The sequence below is a fragment of the Quercus suber genome, unplaced genomic scaffold (assembly GCF_002906115.3).
Source record: "Quercus suber isolate HL8 unplaced genomic scaffold, Cork oak 2.0 scaffold_51, whole genome shotgun sequence".
In the NCBI taxonomy this organism is placed as follows: domain Eukaryota; kingdom Viridiplantae; phylum Streptophyta; class Magnoliopsida; order Fagales; family Fagaceae; genus Quercus; species Quercus suber.
This window is the reverse complement of record NW_027069516.1, coordinates 1160493-1186628: the sequence shown is the minus strand read 5'-3', so window position 1 is coordinate 1186628 and position 26136 is coordinate 1160493. Positions and strand designations below refer to the sequence as shown.

General features: G+C 34.8%; 2 protein-coding genes and 1 pseudogene across 2 annotated transcripts; 1 reads left to right on the top strand and 2 right to left on the bottom strand.

Moving 5' to 3' along the window:
- Window positions 1-4649: 4649 nt before the first annotated feature.
- Window positions 4650-8719, bottom strand: LOC112027074 (uncharacterized protein At2g27730, mitochondrial). The gene is made up of 4 exons (XM_024059742.2): window positions 8546-8719; window positions 7573-7693; window positions 5795-5833; window positions 4650-5110 (listed from the first exon to the last, which is right to left on the bottom strand). The coding sequence occupies exons 2-4, from the start codon at window positions 7672-7674 to the stop codon at window positions 4895-4897; spliced, it is 357 nt and encodes a 118-aa protein (XP_023915510.1). The 5' UTR covers window positions 7675-7693; window positions 8546-8719; the 3' UTR covers window positions 4650-4894.
- Window positions 8720-16747: 8028 nt separating this feature from the next.
- Window positions 16748-18339, top strand: LOC112027101 (protein transport protein SEC23 D). The gene is made up of 3 exons (XM_065771925.1): window positions 16748-17044; window positions 17434-17648; window positions 17756-18339. Exons 1-3 carry the CDS (start codon window positions 16809-16811, stop codon window positions 17965-17967), a joined length of 663 nt encoding a protein of 220 aa, XP_065627997.1. The 5' UTR covers window positions 16748-16808; the 3' UTR covers window positions 17968-18339.
- A 425-nt stretch (window positions 18340-18764) lies between these two features.
- LOC112027081 (probable E3 ubiquitin-protein ligase ARI2) lies at window positions 18765-25539 on the bottom strand (annotated as a pseudogene).
- Between the last annotated feature and the right edge of the window lie 597 nt (window positions 25540-26136).

Here is a 26136-nt window from a genome sequence, read left to right as displayed (position 1 = left end):
ATATATATCTTTAAGCATATATTTTCAATTTTCTTTCAAAGTAGAAGACAATTTTAAGCCTATATAATTAAACTTGATTCAATGTCATTCATCATATGAAAAATACAAATTAATAAATGAGATAATAGATTATTTGATAATCACATCAAAAGTTGCTAAGATGACAGTGTAACAAAGTTTTACCGATCTCAGTAAAGCATGGCAGGCAGACCCCAGTCCAACTCAATCTAAGAAATGTTCCCCAATATCATACTGTGTCTCACTGTGTATCAGATACTTACCAGCAGTAACCAACAGACAAACAGATATCACCCAAGACATAATTTTACAGAATTAATGCATTATAATTGTATATCAATGTGTGGGACATGATCGACACAAACTCATCTTATGTTCTCAGGAACAATTTATATTGCAAACATATTTAGAAGTCGCCTTTGTAGTTAGGCACTATAGAAGACCCTCGGCCTCATATATAACGTTAAGCAGTGGTTGGTTAGCATGAAGAAGGATTTTATCCAGGGTCACTGTGCCTCACCAGTAAGGCTTCACCGCCATACTAGGTGGCATCCTTAGGCACTATGCAAGACCTATACAGTCCAAGAAGTTGCATTTGGCAAAAGTTAATTATGCCCATAGCTTTAAGATGATTAAACCAAGAGTGCTTAAAATGGCAATTGCACTATTTCAATATCCCTCCCAGACAGCTTTTTCACAACCTCAAGTTGGTTTAGAGTGCTGATAGATGATCAGTTCAGATGCTTGGAATCTACACCAAAACTTTATTTGGCGTCAGGAAAACTGATTTAGACTCCATTAAGCCATACATATATTACAATTCTAGTAAGAATAAATTTGAGTGTCTTAATAGTCTTTTACACAGGCTCCAAGGTCCTCTAGTGTCAATAACATGCATACTTTCCAATTTCTCGTTACAAATTTTAATGGTTGGAAAAGGGAGAAGACATTTTGTAGTTGAACAGAAATATATATTTTGAAGAAGCATAAAGTAGTCACAAGAACAAAGAAACAGAAATTATGGAGTACTTCAGAAGATGTGTCAAATACATACTTTCTAAAAAGTAATGTTTCTGAAGGAGCCATATGCTACAAAAGTTGATATCACAAGTTCCAACAATACATACCTGTATAAGTATAATGTTTGCACCCTTTGCATGAGCAGCTCTAACCAGCCTGCATAAAAAGGTCAAACGAGCATAAAGCTTTATGACTTGTAGTCAATAACACGAAGGAAAAAGCTGGTAGAAGTACATAGTAGCATCCAAATGGGAAAAAGGAGTAGTCCTGCAAAATATCACATGTATAAAGTTTCTAAGCACCAACCAAGCTCTCAATTTGGTATGGCATGAAAAAAAATGGCATAACATTGATCAAGTTCCTAAAAACCATTGCAAAAACAAAATCTTGACAACACAAACCAATCATTCAAGCCCGTATCCAAACCATTAGTCGATTCATAGTTTCTTGGCTCTTTATTTACATTGGAAGTTCCAATCTCATGATGAAGGGGATTTGGTGATTTGCACAACACCCTTTCATGACAAAAAATCATAAAATTGAAAATACCCAAGTCGACTTTTGTTATAAGTCCTCACAATAAGCTGGCAAAAATTTTTTTTTTTTTTAAATCAAGTTGAGTAGTACAAAAATACGCAAAGAATTAAAGAAACAAACACAAACATTTATATGTGCCAACCCAACATACGAGGCAATAACAATTACAAAAGTGAAAAAATAAAAGGACCCAAGTGGCTTGTCAGCTATAGATTACATGAAATTCAGACCCATATCAAGAACTGTTCCTAAATTAGCAGCAACACAAGTTTTGACCATGTAAAAAATAAATAAAAAAAGAGAAATTGATTGAGAAAGTAAAGAGCAAGATAAAGAATGAGAGAAGGTTTGAAAAAAGTAGATTATGAAGAGAAGAGAGGACCTTTCGGCAGTGGCGACATTAGTAGAGACATCGTCGGTACAAGAAAACTGCAGAGCTGAGACTACTACTTTTCTCCCTTTTTCCATTCTCACTCTGCAATTCTTTCTTTCTTTCCTTCGTTAGTAACACGGAGGACTATTGGACGCACCAAGTGAGACTATTTAAGTGATGATACACAGTCTTCTTCCTTTTTTTTTCGTTTGATGGGAATGAATATGATGCGCAGTCTTCATTTTAAAATAATAAAAATGTCACCACCAGTGGGTGTGGTACAACTGGTAGGTGACTGGCTTCACCATATTCTAGGTTCGAGTTCTCACGAGGATTATAATTGTAATTTCTGGAAGTCTCAGAAACCAATAGAGCCTGGGGTGTGTGTGGATTCGGAGTTTCCGAGCTCCAGTTCGAGCTGGTGGTACCCATAGACTTATCCAACTATACCATGGGGCGTGGGACAATGACTGCTACACGCGAGTCTCCTTTTTTTTTGCTCAAAAAAAAAAATAATAAAAATGTCATGTGCGGTGCACTGCTTCCAGCTATAAATGGAAACAAATTGGATGGGTTCATAATTGGAGCATATTATTTCCCTTTATTCCATAGGTTTTTTTGTCTTTGATATATCCATATATATTATTAGTCCAACTATTATGACAATTCTCTCCCAAAAATGTAGAAGTAAAGTTTTTTTTGCTGTTGAATAAGGTATTTTACATTTTAACTCAGTTTACACAAAAAATTGATTGATGTCTCGGCTTAATAATAAAAAATAATAATCATGAAACAAAAATTATAGGTTGATATTTAATCATATATATTTGATAGTATTTTGTTAATTGCCTCTACTATAATTTTTAAAAACCCGAACACATTATTTCCATTTCTTTTTATAGGAATCATTCCAATTTTATTGAATGACCTCAAAAGGATATAATAAGTAAATAGTGAGAAGGGGAATGTATTTCCTTGAACTTTTAAACCTAGCATAAGTATTATGGGGGGAGATCGAACCGAGGATTCCAAGCCGAGGACGAATCTATCCAATTTAGGTAAAGATGGGCAAGCAGACTCCCAGGACTACGCCTACCCAAGGAGAACAAAAGAACCAAAGGACGATTGGCATCCCTTAAAAGCCCAAGGATAAAGGAGGGGATAGCAACGAGAGGGTATAAGACCTACAGGAGTGGTGGGAGGAAGTTTCCTGAAGAAGACGCCTCCCACCTCCGCATTCAATACTCTGCACCAACCTAACCAACTGCATTAATGGGGAAATGACCCCTTAACAGTAACTTCACAGCTAGCAACTTCCTCTACCACCTCCAGAAGGGCCTTCATGGAATAAGTATCCTAAGGAATGTCTTGAGACGGACAAGTGGAGGGATAGGATGCAAGGGAAGGAACTATATAAGAAAGGGAACACCCCAAAAAAAAGGGATGAACATTTTCCAAGAAAAGAATAAACAAGAGAGAGAATTAAGTATTACCTTGTAAAATGATATGAGCTTATTAATAAGAGATTGATCCTCAAACCCGCCCGAGGAAAGTTTTATCCTCAATTGTTGTTCTAAGTATACCATTCTGATACTTTGGATCCAACAGTCTTAGACTTGAAATTATCTTTACATTGCACTTGAGTTAGAAACTCACTATCTTAAAAAAATTTATTGTTTGGGCTTGATTTGAAGGATAAGGTACCACTATTCTAAGTGGGCTTGGGCTTTTCTTTTTATAGTCCTTACAAGTATGTATGTATATATATATATATATATATATACACACGCTCCGTCAATATAATGAACTAGGTTTTATTGTACCCTGTCAATTACATATTGTTGATCATCAATATCATTTTGAAATGCTCAAATATAGTCTTACTTAAAAAGTCAATGAACACGTCCTATATATAGTCTTTCTCTTTTTTCTTATCTTTCACATGTCCTCTAATTTGTCTCAAATTAAGTAGATATACCCTTTTCGAAATGAACAAGAAAGAGTAATTGATGGGTCGAGTCATATTATCCATAAGTGAACAGTGGACACATCATCTATTGGAAGAGAAGAGATGAGGGATAAGCATCAGCACCAAACAATACAACTAAGCAGAGAGCAGACAACTGAACCAGGATGTAAAGTAGTGATTAACAACTTTTATAAATGAAGTTAACATTGTCACATGATTTTGATAAAGATTGAGTGATATAACTCATTATAAATCACTACATTTATAATGATTTAGACATCAGTAAATGAGTGTATGATATTTTCTAAGTTTTTTTTTTTTTTTTTCGTTATTCAGCAACAAAGGATAATCTTCTCAAAAAATAAAAGTAAGAAAAGATAAGGGCTGATTAGCCATGAAAACTCTACTCAGTGTAACCAAAATAACTTCCTGTCCACAGAAGGATCAATTTTGTGCTAGCTATATTTGTTATGCATTGTCTTTTCGAGTTTGGTACTTTGCTTCTATTCAAGGAACACAAACAAATTACTAATTAACGAACAACTAGTATTCAGTTCTCATGCTGAAGTTGATTAATTAACGAAACAAAATTTCGCCATCCCATGTCATAGAATTGACAATATTAAAAGGAAGCTTGTATTTGATTATCATCTGCTAATAACAATGATAACCATCACCTGCCATCCCATGTCATAGAATTGACAATATTAAAACAATTGCGCTGTGAAAAAAAAAAAAAAAACTTTGAATAGTGCCTCACATTGTAAATATTCTCCAAAACAGGGTCTAACATGAACCCGTGCTAAACTCAAGAATTATAAAAGCACATAAAACGCAGTTATAATCTGATGCAACAAATACAGAGAGGGAGCACAGTGAAGTTGATGTATTTTTATTAAACTCCTGCCAAAGATCCAGTAGTGTAAAGAAAACTACTTATCATCTTTTTTAACTGTTCATGTCAAAGCACAGTAGCCTCAGTCCTGGACTTCTGGCTTCTTTGCAGTACCTTTAAGGTACCATCCAAGAGAAGCGAGAACTGTGATGGTACCAGCTAGAACTGCATAGTTCCGGTACTTGTCAGTGGATACTTTTTCAGTTGACGCTCCAGATGCTGAGGATGAGCTGGTTGGTTTGGCATCTGTGGCCGATCCTCCTGAGCTTGTGGCAGGTTTTTCTTCTGGTTTAGGGCCCTGAGAACATCAACTCATTAAGCATTACTTTTTTCCAGGTATAACTACAGAAGGATATCAAGCAAACTAAGTTCCCAGAGAGAAAATGGAATATCTAATTTGTACCACATTCCTAGAGGCTTCAGCATGAAACTTGAGTCGATATGGAAGTTGAAAAAGAAAAAAAAAAAAATTAGAGCTAACTCAATAACCCAATTCAATTTGACACAATAAAAAATGCCATTTTTTTTGCTGGATGAGACCATCAAAATTAATTTTAACTGCAATGGATACGTAATATATTAAGCTGACACGGTTCCATCTAGTCTACGGAGTTCAGTCAAGTTTTGACTTTCAAGTCCTAGTCAATTAACCAAAGTACTGAACATAGACAAACCAAACAAATCAACCGAGTTTTGGAACAGTAGCTCAAAAAGCAACTAATACATAGCAAACTAAGAAACTATTTAACCATTTAAGAGAGAGTAAAGACAGTTTAAAACACAACTGCATACACTGTGAACCCCTGTTTTATAATCATCTCTACTTTTTTTAAACAAGCCACATCAAGCAAGACCCTAAGTATCTAGTATGACTATATAAGCATAAGTTGAAAATCAAGATCTTTAATATAATCATGCAGTGCATAAATTCACCAAAGTCTAAACACACAGATGCAGACAGACAAAGTATACTTGTTCATACCTTCCGCGCAAGCTTCTCCAATTTCTCTTGCTCGACTTTCTGCATTATTACGAAAAGATTTGTCAAAACACAGACACAAAAGCACTACAGACATGATAAACAAGCAGATACTCTGTTGTGAATCGTGATCGGAAGATATAATCAGTTCACTCATTATGGCAAACATCTACAGAGAGAGATTTTTATCCAAAGTCAGATATAACTGTGCTAGAGAAGTTTAACAGAAATCCCAGACTTTGTAAATTGCCAATATCAACCATCCTCTCTAATTTAATACTGGGAGCTCTGATTTAGTCATAATTTCTACTCAAAACCGTTGCTTAATCAATGCTCAAAGGAACAACACAACTCCCACCAAATGAACTTCACATCGATCTCATTATCTCTTTTCAATGACAAGGCATTCCTCTACGCCAAAAGGATGTTTTCAAGATCTTTAAGTAAAGAACAATTAGATTATCATCCGTTAATCAACGGGGGAGGAAACCCAGTAAACCTAGCACTAACAATTCCCAGAAAAATTTATGTCTACTTGGGCTTGATAATGATTTTCTAGATAATTGGCACCCGCTACCCACTTCATTCTTTTCCTCCCATTGTTTCTCTGTCCACACATGCACAGTAACAAGCACACATGTTGTAACATAGATAAAACTTAGATACTCAAAAAAATCTTATGGTGGTTATAATTATAAACAGAAAAATCAACAACTAATATAATAATAAACCTAGGCATTGTTTAGAAAATCAAGATCTATTACAATTCTCCATCTGGACTTCACCACCATTCTGCCGTACTATGATTTTAAATTTGTAAAAAGTATAAGTTTAATCTTCAAAACAAATATTCTCAATTTATTTTACTAATTATATAAATCCTAACAACTTCCAACTGGTATTTCCATGCGTATATCAGACTTTTCAGCAACATTTTTCAGTTTTTTTCCCCGCTCATTTACATATCCATATCCCATAGTACAGGGGAATAAAATTAGTTCTCAATCAATTTCTCAAATTTAGTTTAGGGCTACTATATAAATTTCCTAACAGTTCCTGTCCTCTTCAAGACAGGTATCTTGAAAGCTATCCTGTTCACGCCCAAATTTACTATCATAATCAACACAAGCAAGAGAAAATAAAAGAGATTTTATAAATGAATAATTTGTGTTATTACACATGCACATTAAAAATAATAATTATTATACTAAATAAAATAGCATCTGCATATTATATATAGAACACTTGTTCCAAAAATGGAGGAGAGTCAGTACACAACCAAACTATAATCCAAAACTATATCATTTGGCCAAATTGATTAACTGACTTTCAATACCCATTGCAAGGATTAGCATGGATCTCTGCTAAAGTAGGAAGGCATTAAACCGACCATTGTAGTCACTCTCACCACCTCACCTCACAGAAAAAGGGGGAAAACATAAAATAGTTTTTTTCAACTGTTATATATTCCAAATGGCACCTTGCCCCAACCAACTGACCACATTAGTTTCAGCTGGAATACTCAACCATACTCAAGACGAATCACTTTTTTTTCTATAAATACCAAAACCCAGTTCTTGGATTTAAAATGGCCAAATAAAACAGTATTCCAATAAACAAGATATAACAAGAGGAAGGCAAAATAAAAGAGCATATCAATATATGATAAAATGAGAAAAATAGGTTCAAACTAAGGAAAGAAATAACATATACATAATTCCCTCTGCACCTTGATAACATCCTCGTCTTTCAAAAATAAAATATGGGGCTTCCTAGATTACCTTAATATAAACATTTTCTGCAGCTCTTTCCTCCTCGCTAAGCACTTTGCCACCACTGGAAAACCTTCGAGACACAAATCTTGTAGCTATCCTTGTCGCCATTGCAATTGGCTTATTTTCCCTGAAAATTAGATAAAGGATGATAAAACAATACCATAAACCCAACACAGCTTTACTCACACAATCAAATAATAAAACTAAACCAGACTCTTGTGAACATTATTGTATAAATGTGCTTAGACTGCACATTTAAATTTTATAACTCGTTGATATTTCCTCGTATATTTGGTACATCCTACAGTAGATGTTTATTAACAAACAGAAAGACCCGCCTGCCTAAATGCAACCCATGATTCATTGTCACCTCACTCTCCACCTTACTCTTACAAGGGAAAGCGGTGCCATTTAAAATAAAACCCATTTGCCATTCTCAAACCACTTCTTAATTCAAGCAGGTCGATTAGCGAAATTCGCTTTCGTATATAGCATTATGATTACAAGTTCACAACCACATTCAACATAAGAAATGCAACTTTTTACTGTTATACCAATAAGTTTCTTCTTCATTTCACAGGACACATTCCATTGAATCACACACAGACACATAGATACCCATTTCCATGGAATATGATTGTTCAAAGAATCTTTGGTTAAAAAAAAAAAAAAAAAAAAACCCTAACAATTAATTTCATAAATTACAACACCGGTCACTTCTTCACAATCAAATTTCGAAAACCTGTACATATTCAAGTCCATCTGAGTACTGTATATACAATGGAAGAGACTAGATATGTGCTAAGTATGAATCGGATAGTCAATGGAATTTCCAGCTAAAGATGTGTAAGGAATTAACAGTGACAACAAAAATTAGGACCAAACCAATTACATAGGGAAAATATCACACCAAAATGTGAGAAAGAGAGATCTGAGAGAGAGAGAGAGAGAGAGAGAGAGAGAGAGAGAAATGGCTCACCAAGCAATTCGCAGAAGGAAAGAGAGAGTGAGAGAGAGGTGTGTAGAAGAGTGTGGTTTCGGTTTTGTGGTTTTTATTTTATTTTGATAAATGAAATGGACCCGGTTTGTAGTTTGCACCTGAGAGTTGCTGGAAGTGATTCGCCGTCTGATTTAAGATAAGGATTGATTCGTTGGAAGTTCGAACCTGTGCTAATTTACATTTTAGCTTAATTTTTATGCATTAAAAAAAATAAAAAAATTTTGAGAGAGAGTTTCAACGTATCCACGCATAATGAGAGCTATTTATTATTTGATAAAAATATCAGTTGAACCTTCCAAGCGTCACATGTAGGAAAACAAGGAAATAAGTCAGCTCATACTTTAGCAGCTTTTGTTAAGAATATTGACTTTATTGTAATATGGATGAAAGAATGTCCACCTTTTCTCGCGTCCTCTGTTTCTCAAGATGCTATGTTATTTTCCACTTTTTAATGAAATGAAAGTCTTTCTTATCAAAAAAAAAATATATATATATATATATATCAATCGATTTTTGGTGTATACAGTGATTGAATCTCGGATCTCTTATTCAACTATCGGAGATTTTACTAATTGAGTTAACTGAAATCTATCTTACTCCAATCAAGTGGATATGTCACAACAAAAATTTTAATAAGTCATCTGGCTTTCTTAAATAACAACTCGTTAGGTTGAGGATTCAGCATGCTAACCTACAAACTGAGCCAATGGCCTTGTAGCTAAATTAGCATCTCCCCATGCATAAAGTGCTTGGGGGTCTAGGGAGGAAAGGTTTCGAACTGCGGAGTTAACAGCATGTTATAATTATCTCTCAAAAAAAAAAAACCCTACAAACTGTATGTTAATATTTTAAGATTATGTTTTTATTACGGTTGTAATTTGTTAAAGTTCTTTAATTTGAATGGTTGTAAATTGTATTTTAATATTGTGATAATTTGTTAGTATTGGGTTTAAGTTGTTAATTTTTAAAACCTCACTATCTATATAAGTTATTACTTTTTATATTATATGGTTTAAAATATAATTTTCTTAAATTTTAAGGAGTATTCATGATAATATGTAATGTATTAAAGTGGAAGCACAATCAATTATCTAATTTTGGTTCTAATTGCACTCAAAAATTGTGCCAAGTGTTCACTTAACTACCATATGATTTTATGCCAAGTGTCTTTAGTTTTTTTTTTTTTTTAATATATATAATTACTTCAATTTCATACTGTAGGGTTAGGATTTGTGGCCCAACCCCAAAAGCAATGAATTTGTAGAGCGTGGGTGACAGAGCTAGGTTAACTTTAGAGCTAACAACGATTGATCACAGTATACAAGTATAAACCAGCATAAAAGTACACGTAAAGACCAAGTAAGTTCAAGTCCGAAAAGACTTATGATAGATTGAATACTGGTTACAATTCTTTTTGTTATCCTACCCCTCTCGTTAGGAACCCTTCTTCTTTATATATCTTCTTCTACTACCATCCCCATCGTCCACTTGTTCTCCATCTAGCTCCCTACTTGAGTGCCTATCATGTCATGTATCTCTCTTAGCGTTCGTGAATGACGGTAGCTGAAGTTGTACTATTCAAAGGTCTTTTCCGCATAAATGTGGCCAGAAAAGTTGCTGCAGTGCATTTACTACGGTGGTGGCAGCTTTTCCTTTTAGATATTTCTTCGTTCCTCTTATCTTCAGGCGTGTCTAAAGTTTATTCAAATGACTGAAGTTACTAGTAAATTCATTTGAACCCCCCAGATATTCACTTGACCCCAAAATCCTTTAATCCGAGGATAATCATCTCTTCGGAACAATGATGCTCTCTTCAGACGGAGTTTCTTCGTCCCCATGTATGCTTTTTTCACACGAAATATCCTTCGACTATTTTAGCCTCCTCGGACAAACACTAATCTTCACCTTAGGCTTTAGGCCCACTACATATGGCTGGGCTTTACACCCCCCCCCCAAACATACCAAGTGTCATTTCTCTTATACTATAATTTTGTGTCAATTATATTTAAATGCAAATTAATGTACCTAAATTATAAATTATGTAAGGACTCAATTTGAATTTATCATATTTCAATTTAATGCGTAAGTATGTACGTATGTATGTATGTATCTTGACCGTTCTCAATTACACTCATACATATATAAGGATTATTATAAGCTAGTAAAAAATATTTCACAATATAGTTCATGTTTTGACAACTCACAACTATGGTTTATAAATATTTAGTATTTTTTTCGCATTTTGGTTGTAATTTGTTGGTATTATTTGTGTAATCACAAATTATATGAATCTTGTGATAGACTTCCAGTTAAGGATATTTGATCATTTATCATTTATATGTTACTAAATAACCAAATAATCTATTTTTAATATTTAGGGAAAAAAATTATAGAAGAGTTGCTATTTGACTTGAACATGTGCAAACCACTTTTAGGAATAAAAAATAGTAGGGTCGTACGCAGGCTAGATTGGACGGGTTGAGGGGCAAAATTTAAACCAAACCATCATGGGCCAAATCACCGTCGACTAACAAAACTCCATAAACGGCAGGTTGGTTGGAAACTTGGGTTATTCAATTCGGTGGATTGGGCCTGTTATCGTTAGCATTAGTTACATGTTATAAATTAAACATATAAAATTATTTTATTATTGATGGATAAACCTTTTTTTTTTTTTTTTTGAGGGGGATTGATAGATAAACTTAAGAACTTGTTTTTTCTATAAATCCCTTAAACCATTGAATAAAATCATAAAAAGTAACCCACTTCCATGTAGATCAAAAAACACGTCTTAAGCTATGGCTACTTTGTTTTTCTATAAAATTAAAAAAAAAAAAAAAAAAAAAAAAACTATGAGTATTTTGTCAATTTCTTTATTAAAAAAAAATGAGAGTATGAGTACCCTTTTTTTAACTAAATTAGTACCATTACCATAACCGTAAGTCAGCTTACAAATACGTTAGGAAAGCATCATTTATTTTTCATACTATCATCCAATCATTGGGTTAACCCAAAAAAATATATATATTTGATAAGAGTCAAGAAATAAAGGTTATGCGTGTGTGGTGTGTGTTTTGGGGGGGGGGGGGGTTAATATTGGTGGTTAAAAAAAAACACTAAACTTGGCACCCAATCCAACTTGTTGCTTTAATAGTTGAACTTACTCTATTCACTCAAAAATTAATATCATGTCCTTGTGGGTTGGTACAGGGCAAAAAAAGTTGGACGATTTGAGCGAATTGAGTGGGCTGATGTGCATGCCTAAAAAATAGTCATCTATTTAAATCTAGTGATTTTTTTTTTTTTTATAAGATTTAAATCTAGTAATTTTGACTTCAACTCGATCATAAACAATAAGTCTATAACTATAAATTGTCAATATGACAAGTTGTGAATAGTAGATGATAAAGGCCTTGTTTGGTTAACTTTTTGTCATCACTCATCACTCCTTACTCAATTTTCGTCACTCGTCACTTGAAAATATCTCAATTTCTTATAACTTTGTTTGGTGGCCTGTTTGGGCGGAATATCTCAGTCAATTTTTCAATTCAAACACTCACCTTTATGTCACTCACTAGGTCCCACAAAAATCAATTTGCAGATCAGGTGTACAGAACGGTCACAAGCCTACCTGCGTTGTCTTTCTCTCTCTCTCTCTCTCTCTCTCTCTCTCTCTCTCTCTCCCTTTTCACGTCCTTTCCACAACAAAATACTATCTCCAACTTCAAAAACCCAAAATGAAACACTCTTGTTGGAAAAATACCCTAGTTCTTTTCAACATTTGGACCTGGCTTAAGGTTCTTGTTGGAAAAATACCATAGTAGTGTCTTACGATCTCACCTTCGATCTTCAGCTCTCCAAACCCTCACTCCGCCTCTCATTTTCTACCCTCCTCCACTGCATTAGATCCTTCCCTCATCTCGAACTCTAGAAACCCACACGACGGAATCCCAGACTTCTAACTCTGAACACGACCCAAGTACGATCTTATTTCTTACCTCTGTTGTAAACCCATCGCGGCTGTGGGTCTGTTGGTATGGTCTTATTTCTCACCATTTCATGATTTTGTCTATATATTTCATAAATTTTGTACTACAGATCTCGTAAATCTATCTTGAACAATCAAATGCTGTGAATATGAGAACGGATTTAAACATTTTTATGTTAGGTTTTTTTCATATGAAAATTGTAAGGTGTTGTTCAATTGCTCAATTGACTCAATCACAATCATGAGAATTGAAATGGAAACCGGGGGAGGGGGGGTTTCAATTTCTGTATCTTGTTTATGGAGTGTTAATGGACATCCTTTTTGTTCTACTTTCAATTATGTGGGTCTGCCGAGGTCAGAGAGTTGTGAGACCCTTGTCTTTTGCTTATTACTTAACGTTTTCCCTCTACTTTCAATTATAATCCATGGGTTTGCTGAGGTCAGAGAGTTTTCTGTATATCTAAGAACAATACAGATTTCTGTATTTTAACTGAGTCTAAAATTGACCTGGTCTTTAAAAATTAGTAAGTAGCAAACAATGCACAACCCTGGCAATGGTGTATATCTGAGTAGTTGCATTTGTGTAGCCAACATTCCTTTCGGGGTTGATGGGTACAAAATTCAGTGTTGAAGGCTTCCCTTTACTGGGAATCAAATATACAGTATAAATGGGCCTTTTGGTGGTAGTACATGTGTAACATGAACCACATGTCACATATAAGTGAAGCTGGTTCAAGGCACCAAAAGTTGAATTGAATTTCATTAAATAGATCTACAAATGCTTTAGAAAAGTTTTGATCCTATAGGAAAAAAATTGTGCAAATTTTATGTTTAGCGACATCAAGACATTATCTAGCCAACTCACTGATTGGTGGACGATCCATGACATTGGATGCTGTCTTTGCATTGCTTTGCAGCAGTGTATCGATATCTGACAATTTAGGAATTTGAGCTAATATATCAATAGTCCGTTGTAAGAGGCGTGCTAAATCTCCTTCATCCATTGCATAATCCATCATCATTTCCCTCAAAGTCAACCCAGATGCCCAGGCTTCAACCGTACCTGAAAATTGGCTATCCAAACAGCGTGAAATATTTACCTCATGTTTTTCTTTAAGTTGCAAAAATTATTTGTATGCAATCAAGTCTGCATACTAGAAATTGGTTTGAAGAGTTATCTAACTATTCTCTAAATGGCATCAAAGTAGGTAATGGAACATGGAATGTGGGAGATATTGCTACTGATTTCTCATGTAAATTAGTTAATTTATTCTATTATGCATAGGGATGGCAATTTTTACCCGACCCGCGGGTACCCGGCCCGGCCCGACCCTAATGGGCCGGGTTTTACTCGGTCCGATTAGGAATAGGGTCGGGTATGGGTTTAAAAAAAAAAAACCCGAAGCGGGTCCGGGTCGGGTCCGGGTTTTATTAAAAAAACCCGAAACCAGACCCGAAACCCGGCCCGAGACCCGACCAGGTAAAAACCCGACCAATGTAAAATTACCAAACTACCCTACTATATATATATACCTAAAATTTCTAACCCTAATTCCCATTTCACTCAGCAGCCTCACTCACTCACTCAGCACTCAGCAGCCTCACTCACTCAGCAGCCCACACTCCCTCCCTCTCAATCCGATGCAGCCCAGCCCTCACTCCACCGTGAACACCACCAAAAACCCAGTCGGCCTCACAACACCACCAAATCACAACACCACCGCCTGACAACACCACCGCCTCACCTCGAGCTGTCGCCGTTTTTCTTTGCCAAATCGGAGCTGTCGTCGCTTTTCCTCACCAAATCGGAGCATCAGTTTTTGCTTCAGGCTTGACCAAATCGGAGAGCATCAGATTCAGCTTCAACCTTCAGCCAAATCGAAGAGGATAAGCTTCAGCCAAATCGGAGAGGATCAGATTTTCTTCAGGTATTTTCTTCAGTTTGATGGTGTTGGGTTTCTCGGATTTCAGAGACAAATAGAATGAGAGATGGTGTTGGTTTTTGATTTTTGATTTTTTGGGTGTAAATGTGTAATCATTTTGGGTGTAAATGTGTAATCATTCTCGGACCATTTTGATTTTATGAATATTGGGCTTGCTTTGTAACAAAGTTGATTTTGATTAATGGGGTTGCAGCTAGAAATATCAATTGAAGGGCTATCAAGCATTTTGAATCTGTGTTATATTTGTGTAAGATATTTAGAGGGTTTTTACGAGAATGAGTTGTTCATAAAATTTTACTAGCTTTGTACAGGTAATGGAATACAATATAGTTTTGCATTAAAAAAAAAACAAGCTTCTACCCTTTCATGGTTACATACTACTATAGTTCTCACAGCCCACGGGTTATAAATGTAATATTTTCCATCTCTTTCTTTGCCCTTTCTTTTCTAATGCTCAACTATTACAAGAAGTATGAAGTAGAAACCTTGGTGATGGGATATATTGGTTTTAAGGTACCCCTTTTTTTTGGTTGTCCTTGTCGTGATCTCCTTTATGAATCTTCAAGGCTCTTTTTTTTTTTTTTTGCTAAGATCCTAGGAGAACCAATGTGTTCCTGGTTTTATTGAAAATGAAATGATGTTATAAAGAAGTTACACTAGCAGTTTTAATCTTGCAGTAACTCTTTGCAATTTTTTTAAAAGAAAATAAAACTATTTTTTGTAAAGAGACAAATGCACTCTAAGGAGGACTATACAGGTCGGATGCCCTAAGCCTCTTTGCAGAATTATATAACCAGAGCTCTAATGAAATTCATAAAGCGTAGATAGACATCCATTAATTATTTATTTATTTTTTTGCTAAAGACATCCAATGAAATAATCATCTTACAAATTTTGATTTAATCTTTACAGTAGAAACTCTGTAGTCTTCAAAAGTCCTATTCCTCTACCTCCAACTCTGCCACATTAAACATCCAGGAACCACATTTCATACTCTATTTCTGAAAGATTCCAGTCTTCACTGCTAACCTTGCAGCATACCTTTCACTGTCTTAGGCATCACCCAAATTTACACTAAAAGCTAGAAATTTGAAGTTCCATGACTCCATTGTCACTGGACAATGAAGCAGCGAGTTATTAACAGTTTCCTCACTTTTTACACATAGGAGACCAATTTTCCAGCGTCGTACCCCTTTTCACTAACTTATCTATAATAATGACTTCTCCCAAGGTTGCAGACCACATGAAAAAAGCAACTTAGCTAAATTATGTTGGAAATGAAGAATTCTAGTCACATACTTTTTATTGTGAAACATTAAAAATAGGCATGCATAAATGTTTGGGAAGGACGTATCTTTATGAGCTTGGACAACCTAGCTCCATTAGATTACATTTATTGAGGTTGGTGGTATATAACCACCAAGATCCTGATCCATTTCTTGCTTTTATTGCAATCAGGGCCAGTCAAGGTAAGGTTGAAATTGCAACTGTAGCTTAATTAGTAGATACATGTGTTTCAGATGTCTCCCTGTATAAACGTTAGTTTTTAGTGTAATACCATCTTATCTAAGGGTGCAACAACAGGCATTATAATTCTGTATTTGGCATAGAGAAATAGAATGATGTATCCAAGGACAAGGCTCAAATGCCATAGAAAAATTTCTGTCCAAGTCTGGAGAGGACCTTTCATATTTTGCCAAACCTTGCATGGTGTACTTTCCTCTCTACTTGTCATCTCACTATTGCCTAAAAAAATTGTGACATGCTTTTAGTGGAAGGAGCAAGCATCTTTCCACTACTGGAACTAGTACGTTTACCTGATGCAATAAAATCATTGTCTGATTGGAGTCAATTGGCACATAAAGAGCCTGTTTGATTTAATGAGCATTTTGGATGAATTTCTTGTAATTGGTTCAAATGTGATCTATCTTGCTGTCACAGAACTGTGGCTAATTAATTTAAGTCTCATTGTGCCAAATAAAATTAAGAAACAAGTGGAAAGAAATTTAAAATCCTCTATATCAGAAGTAGTTGGTGTAGCATGGCTACTGGTTAAGACTGGCCTATTTTGCTTGTACCATTTATTTTAGCATGTAAACCGTCCTTTAATCTGTTTTTTATACCAGCATTTTATTAATAGTTAGAGTATTAAAGGATCACCTTTTTTTTATTTCTCTTTTCTTTTTCCACCACTCCCTCTTTTTACTCTATATTCTCAGTTATTTATCCTTTTCTTTTTTTTTTTTTTTTTTTTTTTTTTGCTTTATAGGTTATATTGGCCTCTTTGGAGCAAGGGGTTCGCGAGGGCAGGATGTTGCTTAATGATTGGCTAGTAATCCTCACGGCTCAGTATAATGATGCTTACAAACTTGTTCAGTACAAGAATGGAAGTTCAGTAATTGGTCAGGTTGATGTTGCATTCTCACAATGCCCACAACTGCAGCCCTTACCTCGCTTAGTTTTTGCTTTGCTTCGAAATCCTCTTCTCCGCTTCCATGAAGAAGGCGTTCACCCTGATTACAGAATCTACTTGCAATGCCTTTTCAGGTAATGGGCGCTCATATTGATATTGGACCAACTTATTTGTAACCTCAGGTATTTGAACAATTAGTTAGTATCCCAGAAATCATATAAAAATGGAATGGCTGGATCCTGGATGATTGTCATAGTTTAAATCCTAAAAATTCTTGGTTTAGTATTTACGTTGGGAAGATCAAATGTTTGGTGCCACTTTTCCTGTCTTTATTGTCCACTTAGGTGTCATTATCATATCTTTGTGTTGTGACTGTTATTATATACATTCAAGCTTTTTTATTTGTGCCACATTTTATTCTTCTAGCAGATGTTGCAATATCCATCTTTTAGGATTAATTGTATCAATTCTCTTTGCTGAGAATTTAATTTTGAAATTCATTTTTCCAAAATTTGTGTTGCAGTGCATTGGAACCGAGTTCCCTTCACCGTGCCGTGTATCCAGTGCTGATGTCATATTCTACTCCAGATAAACAAGCATATCCACGCCACTCATTGAGTCGTGCTGCACTGATTACCAGTGGTAGTCCGATATTTTTCCTTGATGCATTTACAACTCTTATTGTGTTTTATTCTTCAACAGCAGACCCTGCACTACCTTTCCCTCCACCTCATGACTGTAAGTGTATTCTATTTGTTGCTTCTGTAAAATGGGTGATAGCTGCTCTAAGTTAAGTGAGTTGTGGTTCACTTAAAAAAAAAAAAAAATTACAAAATGACTTACAGGTTTGTTGCGGTCTAGCATTAACAAGTTAAAGCAAGACAGATGTATCACCCCCAAACTCATATTTATCAGGGGAGGGCATGATGATGCCACGGTTTTTGAGAACTATCTTATTGAGGAACAGGATGTTGATGGAAGTGGCCTCACAAGTGTCATGGGTTTTGTCTCCTTCCTAGAAGATATTTCACGGGGTGTCTTGGAATACTTGAAGTAGAAGACAAGTTCAGAGTCCCAATCACAAATTACAAATGCCGGAAAAGGTACAACTTATACAGTCATCATGGGTGCTATGATCGGAGAAGGAACTATTAATTTTGAGTTGGACCACTGCTAGTTCAAACTGTCTTTGGGGTTATTCAGATTTTATGCCAATCCTGGAGTCTAGTGGTGGTGGTTTTCGTGCACTCTTTTTACCTGTTGGAAGCTCTCCAATGCAAATTTATAGCAGATCAGAGCTGTACATACCGGTATTTTTTTTGTAAAACAAAATCGAAGCACTGAGAGTTATCAGTGTTTTTGTTCAAAACAAGAATATAGTTTAATCAAACTGTGCTGAGATGAGTTTAATCCAGCATTAATAATCCAATCATATAGAGATAAAGTTCTCAATAGATGGTAGCCATAGTGTTAAGATAAAGTAGATGCATCCTGCATATGGACCATATTTATAGAAATTGTAGATTGATATAGATATTGAAAGAACTGAGAACAGAAATTGAAGTGAAACGAAAAGAAAGATTATTTGACCAAAAGATAACAATGAAGAGACTAAAAAAAATGATGAGGTAATGGTGATAACTCTGGTTACAAGACAATCTGGTCATAACAATATACCACCCTAAAGTTACTGATGAACGTTTTGGCTACCATAAGTTATAACAGTGGACCTCCTATGGTTCAAATCTCTAAGAGTTCATCTTCTAGCTCACTTCTGAGAGGAGCATCTGCCCTCAATTTAACTCTTAATGCCAGATGATGGTTGTTGATAAGGTTCCACTGTTCCTTTCCTCTTTATAAAGTTCTTTTCAGTATCATCGGCCTTGGTGTCCCGGCAAACAAGAATTTCTGATGCTTTCCCCCCCTTTCAACATGTAAGGAGCAACGCTGGAGGGAACCCAACAAATCATTCTCAAGGCATTCATACAATTTTCTGCAGAAATCATTCTTAGTTCCTGAACTTCATCCTCTGCATATTGATCGAAAGATTGAAGACGCTGCTCTATTATGATCGTTAGCTTCTCAACATTTGTCTCAAGCTGCCGCTGCTGATACTCAAACAAGCTCTGCTTTATTTCTTTTTCCTTCTCTGTCATTTCATCTTTTAAAATAAGTCAACCCCAAACATGTAATATGCAAATACATTGGAACAAGAAAGAAAACCCTCCTGGACCTTAACAGTCTGTAGAGTCCATTTGTACCCAACTGAAATCTTTCAAGTGTTAGTTGTCTTTCTTCCATGTAACGTATCCTTTCCTGTATGGATTTTTTAAGCATAGTTTCGAGCTTTAAAGAATGGGTATGAGCTTTGTATCGGTTGTAGCAATGAAGGTACGGCAACGAGTATTTACATGCATAATAATCTTCTTCTCTTATGGTCTTCTACGAATGGCCGACAACTACTACGAGAGTAGAGACAATCCGTAGTAGAATGGTGCTTACCAGTAGTGCCTCCGCAGATCCAACAAAATCCTTCTCGACAGTTACACCTTACAATGCATCCTCCATCCTTTTCAAGCACAGAGCCGACTGAACCTACAGGCCATTTAGGCCACTGCTTAAGGCCCCCACTAGTACTAATATATTATATTATATTGCTTCCGAAAACCAAAAAATTAAGGTCCGCCTAAATTATTTAAGGCCCACTAATTGAAAGCTTAGAAGAAATAAACTCTTTCTAGCCGCTTAAGGCCCGTCTCACAAAGTAAAAAAGTTGAAATGACATAAAGGTCTAATCAAATCATTTTTTTCTGAGCAAATCTTAGTATCCTATAGATCAAATGTTTGTACCACAATTTCATTAAGAAAGCACACACACACACACACACACATAGATATATATATATATATATATATATATATATTTATAACCAAGTGAGCACTATTATTAGGAATCTTCATAAGCATGGTAAGGCTAAAACATGACATGACCAAAGTTCATTTTTGCTTTTTGTCCTCTTCAAGTCAGAGATTCTTTTGATCTTATGCCTATGCTAAAGCCTCAATTGCTGGAGATTTCAAGACAAAAAGTGGAAAAAATTACTGTTCACGGATTATTGTTCACCGACACTGTTTACTTTTTATTGTTCATGACACTGTTCACTCCGAATTTTGCCTATTTAAGGGGAGCTGTCCCTTAAGCCAAAAATAGAATTTGCTGATAGGATTTTCTCTAGAGAGAGTTTTCTTTCCTTAGAAGCCTTCTTTGAGAGAGAATTCCTTATTTCTACTACTACCTTGTTCCTACATTCCCTACAAACCTTGTAACTAGGACTAGTTCAAGCTTTGTAATTGTTAACCTGTTCTGAGATCTTGTATTTACTACTACTACTGTAAGTGTTTTGCTCTACTTTCAATAAGAAGGGGGGTTGTCCCTTAAGCCAAAAACAGAATTTTCTGATAGGATTTTCTCTAGAGAGAGTTTTCTTTCCTTAGAAGCCTTCTTTGAGAGAGAATTCCTTGTTTCTACTACTACCTTATTCCTACATTCCCTACAAACCTTGTAACTAGGACTAGTTCAAGCTTTGTAATTGTTAACCTATTCTGAGATCTTGTATTTACTACTACTGCTGTAAGTGTTTTGATCTACTTTCAATAAAAAGTATTTTCAATTTTCTATTCATTATACTACTTGTTGTTACCGCCACCTTGGACAGATTACGGCCATAACGGATGGTTTTAAGTTGCTTTCATTTACTTTAAATAGTTTTATTATATACTGCTTGACTGGTTCTACCGCCTTACTATTGTTATAAATTATTTGTTTACATTACTTTCAAGATATATTTTACTATGCTTCTGTCTCTTCCCTTCAGCTGTGCATCCCCTTCCCCCTTTATGGTATCAGAGCCATTCTTTTCTAGCCGGTGATAGTGTTGTGTCTTTGTCTCTTGTCTGTGCTTATCCAAACCTTTGGTGCTCTGTTGTTGTGTTCCCTTCTTACCATCGTTGGCGCCACCCTAGACGTAAAGTGAATTCCTAAAACCCGACTGTAAGGCCCGTTTGAGCCAAGAGAGTGAGTGTAGGGCGTGTGTGGTATAGGGTTGCTTAGGGTATGTGTTACGAAATGCAACAGTTGTGAGAAAAATATGGTAATTGAGTGTTAAACTTAGGATAGTATGGATAAGTTGTGGAGATCCAACTCTTCTGTCAGCTCCAGGACTAGTTGTCCTCCTGATATTGTAAATGAAGAAGATCACACTGTTGAAGATAATGAGCTCCCTAATTTCCGGAAATGGAACATTCCCAAAGTTGATACTAAAACTATTTATAAAACTAGTTGGGTTGAAACCACTTTTCATCCGATTTATAAAGTGAGAACTGTTGAACAAATATTTTCTATTTCAAAAACTCATGAAAAATGTTGCTTGTTTTCTAAAAGAAATATTAATGATTTCATTGCTAAAAAACTCAGTTATTTGCATATTGGCATGGTTCAAGTTGCCGTTAAACCACTCACTAGAAAAGGAATAAATGCTTTTATTCTCATGTGTTTAAGAGATGCTAGATTTAAGCACTTTAAAGATAACATTCTTGGTATGATTATTGCTTCTTTGTATGATGGCCCTGTTTATTTCAACTGTTATCTTGATATTACTCTTGCTTTGGATGATCCTAATGTTGTTAAGGTTTTGACTTTGAATATTGCTTCTTCTGGTTATCACATGGATGAAGGTAGTAAACCTTTTCTTTGATTTATCGTATTTATTACAGACTTTTGGGTACTCAGTTAAATCCTGGTTGTTTGAATCATAGAGAAGCTTCTGGTAAAACAATGTTAATCACATGTTCAACTCATGATGCTAAAGTTCAAGTTCCAAAAATGATTCAATGGCAAGATGCCAAGCTTCCCACTGAACGGTTGTTGGAACAAGAATCCCCTGTTGCTAAACCTGTTTTTGATGAGTTAGATCTCACAAACATTCAACAATATCTTGATGGTACTATTAAAATAAGTTTTCAAAACAATCAACCCTTGAGGATCAACAAAGGAAGACATTCTTTTGCTGGATCTGAAAGTATTCAAAAAGAGATCAAGGTCTCAATGATTTTTTGCAAAAGAATCTTGAAAAATCTACTGATTTAAAACTGAAAGGTGTTTTAAGTGATAAATCTCAAATCGGCGCTGTTTTCTATTCCACTAAAGCTGAATCTTCTTCTCCATATGGCAAATCTACTAATGAGGAAGAAGATGATACTAACTCTATTTGTCCATTTGACTCTGATTTTCCTCCTATTGAAAATCCTGTTTATCAAAACCAATTGAGAGTTTTAACTACTTTGGATGAAAATTTTGAAGTTGATTTGGTTCCCCTATATGATGAACTCATGCTTGTTAAAAACAGAAGTAAAAGAAAATATCTTCAAAACAATTTTGCTCAGTCTGAGAAAAACCGTGTTAAAAGAAAATGTTTAAAAAAAATGAATCAATTGAAAAGACATTTTGTTCTTTGATTTTCTTGAAAATTATTATGTTTCAAAAGATGAAATTTCAAAAAATCATTTGAATGTGATAAAGAAATCAAATTTTGTTAAAAATGATAAAACCACTATTAAGTCTAGTCATCCACCTCTTGAGACTATTTTGATAACTACTGGCAAAACTGATGTTAAAGTTTCTCCTTTCAAAATTGCTGATGATCAAACTCCTATAGTTAGTCTTATTGAACAAAACAATTTTACTAATGAATCTTTGCATGTTATTGGTCAACAGCTTGACCATATTGAAGAAAAAATTGTTGAAAAAACTTTTTTTTGTTGAAAAATCTGCTTCTGTTGAAAAACCTGTTTCTGTCAAAACTGAGAAACCTTTGATTAATTTACCCAGTCATGATGACAAATTTAAGTTTAAAACCTCCCAATCTAAAAATCTTGAGATTGTTGAAAAAATGCTTGCTGATTTAAAAGTTAAAATTGAAGGTACTTCTACAAGTACTCTTGTTGTTCGAACTATTTCAAGAAATGAAAAGAAATTGTTTCTGAGGAAAATACAGATTCTGATACTGTTTCTTCTGTTTCTGCTAAAAAGGTTTTTGAAGATGATTTACTAGAAATTAAAAGATGTATTGGAAATTTTAGTGTTATGGATAACGTTTCGAAACCCGTTTCGGTTTGTCCAGTGGAACGGAATATTTCGATACCGGCCTATTTCGGCGGACTGTTTCAAGGTGTTTCGGAATTCCTAAAAAAATTAAAAATATATATATATATATTCTTATACAACATAAAATTATCAATTCAAATAAATAAATATCCAATAATACAAAGTATTTAGTCATTACATAAAAAGATTTATAATAAATCATTATTATTATTATTATTATTTAGAAAGAAACAAATCATTATTCATAACAAGGTCTATCAGACTTAACAGAGTATTACCCCTCCCCTCATCATCATCATATATATATATATATATATATGTATTATATTCTCTCTTTAGTCATTCCACTCTAAAACCAGCCCCACCTACCAATTCTCTTATGTATTTCTCTATCTTCTCTTTCTTACATATTTCCTTATCTTCCTTTTTCTCTTAAGTCCTATCTCTACTGAATCCCAATATTCCCACATCCCAATTCCCAAATCCCATCCCAGCCATGTATTTAAAATTTTCTTTGAAGTTCTCCTTCTTTTTAGCTTTTAGGACTGCCGAACTTCTCTAAACAGTCTAGACTTCTCTATTCTTCTTGATGGTAATCTGCTACTGGTCTCTATCTCCCTCTCCTCTCCTGTTATAGTTAACTCGAAAGAGTGCCTCTACTTGTGCAGAATTCTCTTCAAAAAATGCTTGAGCTAATCTCTTTTCTAGAAACTTTTAGAGACAAGGATAAAGCTAAGGGAGAGACAGTGGCTTTGAGTTTAGAGTTTAGACCCAGCTGAAGGAGAAACAGTATGGCTTTGAGTTTAGAGTTTAGACCCAGCTGAAGGAGAAATAGTGTGGCTTTGAGTTTAGACCTAACAAGAAGACAAAATAGGTAGGTTCAGAAAGGGAAAAGGAAGCCAAAATTCATACCGGCCGAAATTTGTATTTCGGCCGAAATTACCCAAAACAGACCGGAACACCTGAAACAGACCGAAATTGGTCGGAATTTCATCCGAGGTGGAACAGATGGTGTTTCTATTCCGGTTTGCAGTCTGGTACAAGAAATTCTGGCCGTTTCGGTCGGAACGGAACGAAATCAATAACATTGGAAAATTCCAAACCCATGTTTCTTACAAAAAATTGGTATTCAAAACCTACTCCTCTTGATATGCAATTTGACAAAAGACCTTTTTAAACTCAGTTTTCTATTTCTGCTGATAAAATTTATGAATGGAATATTGATAGTTTTTCTGAACAAGAAATTATTAATAAATGGGACACATGTCTATGGTTGGTATTGCTTACCAAAATAATCATAATTTTGACCAACCTAAAATTGTTGATTTACTTGCTACTTGTTTTTCTGGTACTCTTCGTGGATGGTGGGATTCATATCTCATAGAAGAATCTAGAGATTCTATTAAACATGTTGTTAAAAAGAATGATGAAGGTTTTCCTATTTTTTGATGAACGTATTGGTTGAGGTATTCCTGATGGTGTCAATACCTTGATTTATACTATTATCAAATATTTTGTTGGTACTCCATCTAATGTTTCATCTCGAATTTCTGATTTGCTAAATAATTTGAGATGTCCTACTATGTCTGATTACAGATGGTATCAAGATGTTTTCCTTTCCAAGGTAATGCATCAGAAAGATTGAGAGAGAGAGAGAGAGAGAGAGAGAGAGAGAGAGTAATTATCTCAATAGACAAGTAACAAAAGGCAAAAAAACACTCACTCTTTCCATTTTGATTCTTAAAAAAACGCTTCTTTTTTTAGTTGAGTAACTCATTAATCGGTATAGGGAGGAGGCTTATTGAGTTTCACCTTATTTTGGTTTCTCTGAGTGCTGTGTTTTTGCACACTGCTAAGGTTTTACCCATATATTTGCTTTTATTTTTTTCACTTTTCTCTATCTTTAGACTCTTTACTCTTTTCATTGTCTTTGGTCTTTTTTAGAAAACTATGGAACCCACTTGATGCGTGTAACCAGATCCTACACGTATTTTTCTTAAAAGTTAAAAAAAGGGGAAATGTTAGCAAAAATTGAATATAAAAACTTAATTAGTAATTGCAAAAAATTAAAAATTAAAAAAAAATTAAATTTATAATAAAATATAATAAAATACCCTGCTCAAATTTTTCTCCTAGTGCCCCCAAATTCGCTCAAGCAGCTTGTGACAAATTCGAGCAAGGCTATTAGGTGTCTCTGATTCATCCTTGTAGTCCTTGGTCCAAAGTTCCCACATCAGAAATAAAGAAGGAGAGTGTACTTCAGATGAGCAACCAAAACAGAATTGTAGACCACAAGCACGTTCAAACCTCCCTTAATACTTCATGGTCCTCAAGGCGCATAGGATTTCCACAATGTGGAACACTGGGAAACCACTTAACACTTTTATTATCCTCAATATAGGATTCAATAAGAATATGATCAAATTTCTCTGCTAGACTCGGATCTCCTGCATTCACTAGGCTCATGATTTTGGATTCATCACAAATAGCATCGCAACTTGAGTTCCATGCACCATATGTGTTTTGGTTTGTCTTTCATTTATCTTCACAATAAAATAGTTAGTCCAACAATCACTGCAAACGTAGTGGCCACAATCCATGATTGTCACATTGCTTGAAAATACTTGTTCCATGCAATAATGTTGTAATCTTAGTGGTGTGTTTGAATTGCAAGATTTGGGTATACAGATTTAGATTTGAGAGATTAAAATTCAAATATCTTGTTTGGATAGATAACAAATGGTCAAGGATTTGGATTTGACAAATCTACTAAGGATTTTAAACCTTAAAACCATTGAATTTGAAATAACTTTTAAACTTGTAGAAATTTAGAAATTTATAAGACATATTTCAATATTTGTAGATTCAGAATTAAGGCATTTCAAATCCATCACTTTTAAATTCAAGTTCAAATTCAAGTTCAAATTCAAGGGACAAAATGGGCTTTTGCCCTTTTCAGGAAAATTATATAGCATTATGCCCTCATTTCCAAACTAAATAGGGAAATACCCATTTTTTAAAACTTGATTTTTGATAAATCCAGTTATTAAAAAAAAAAAAAAA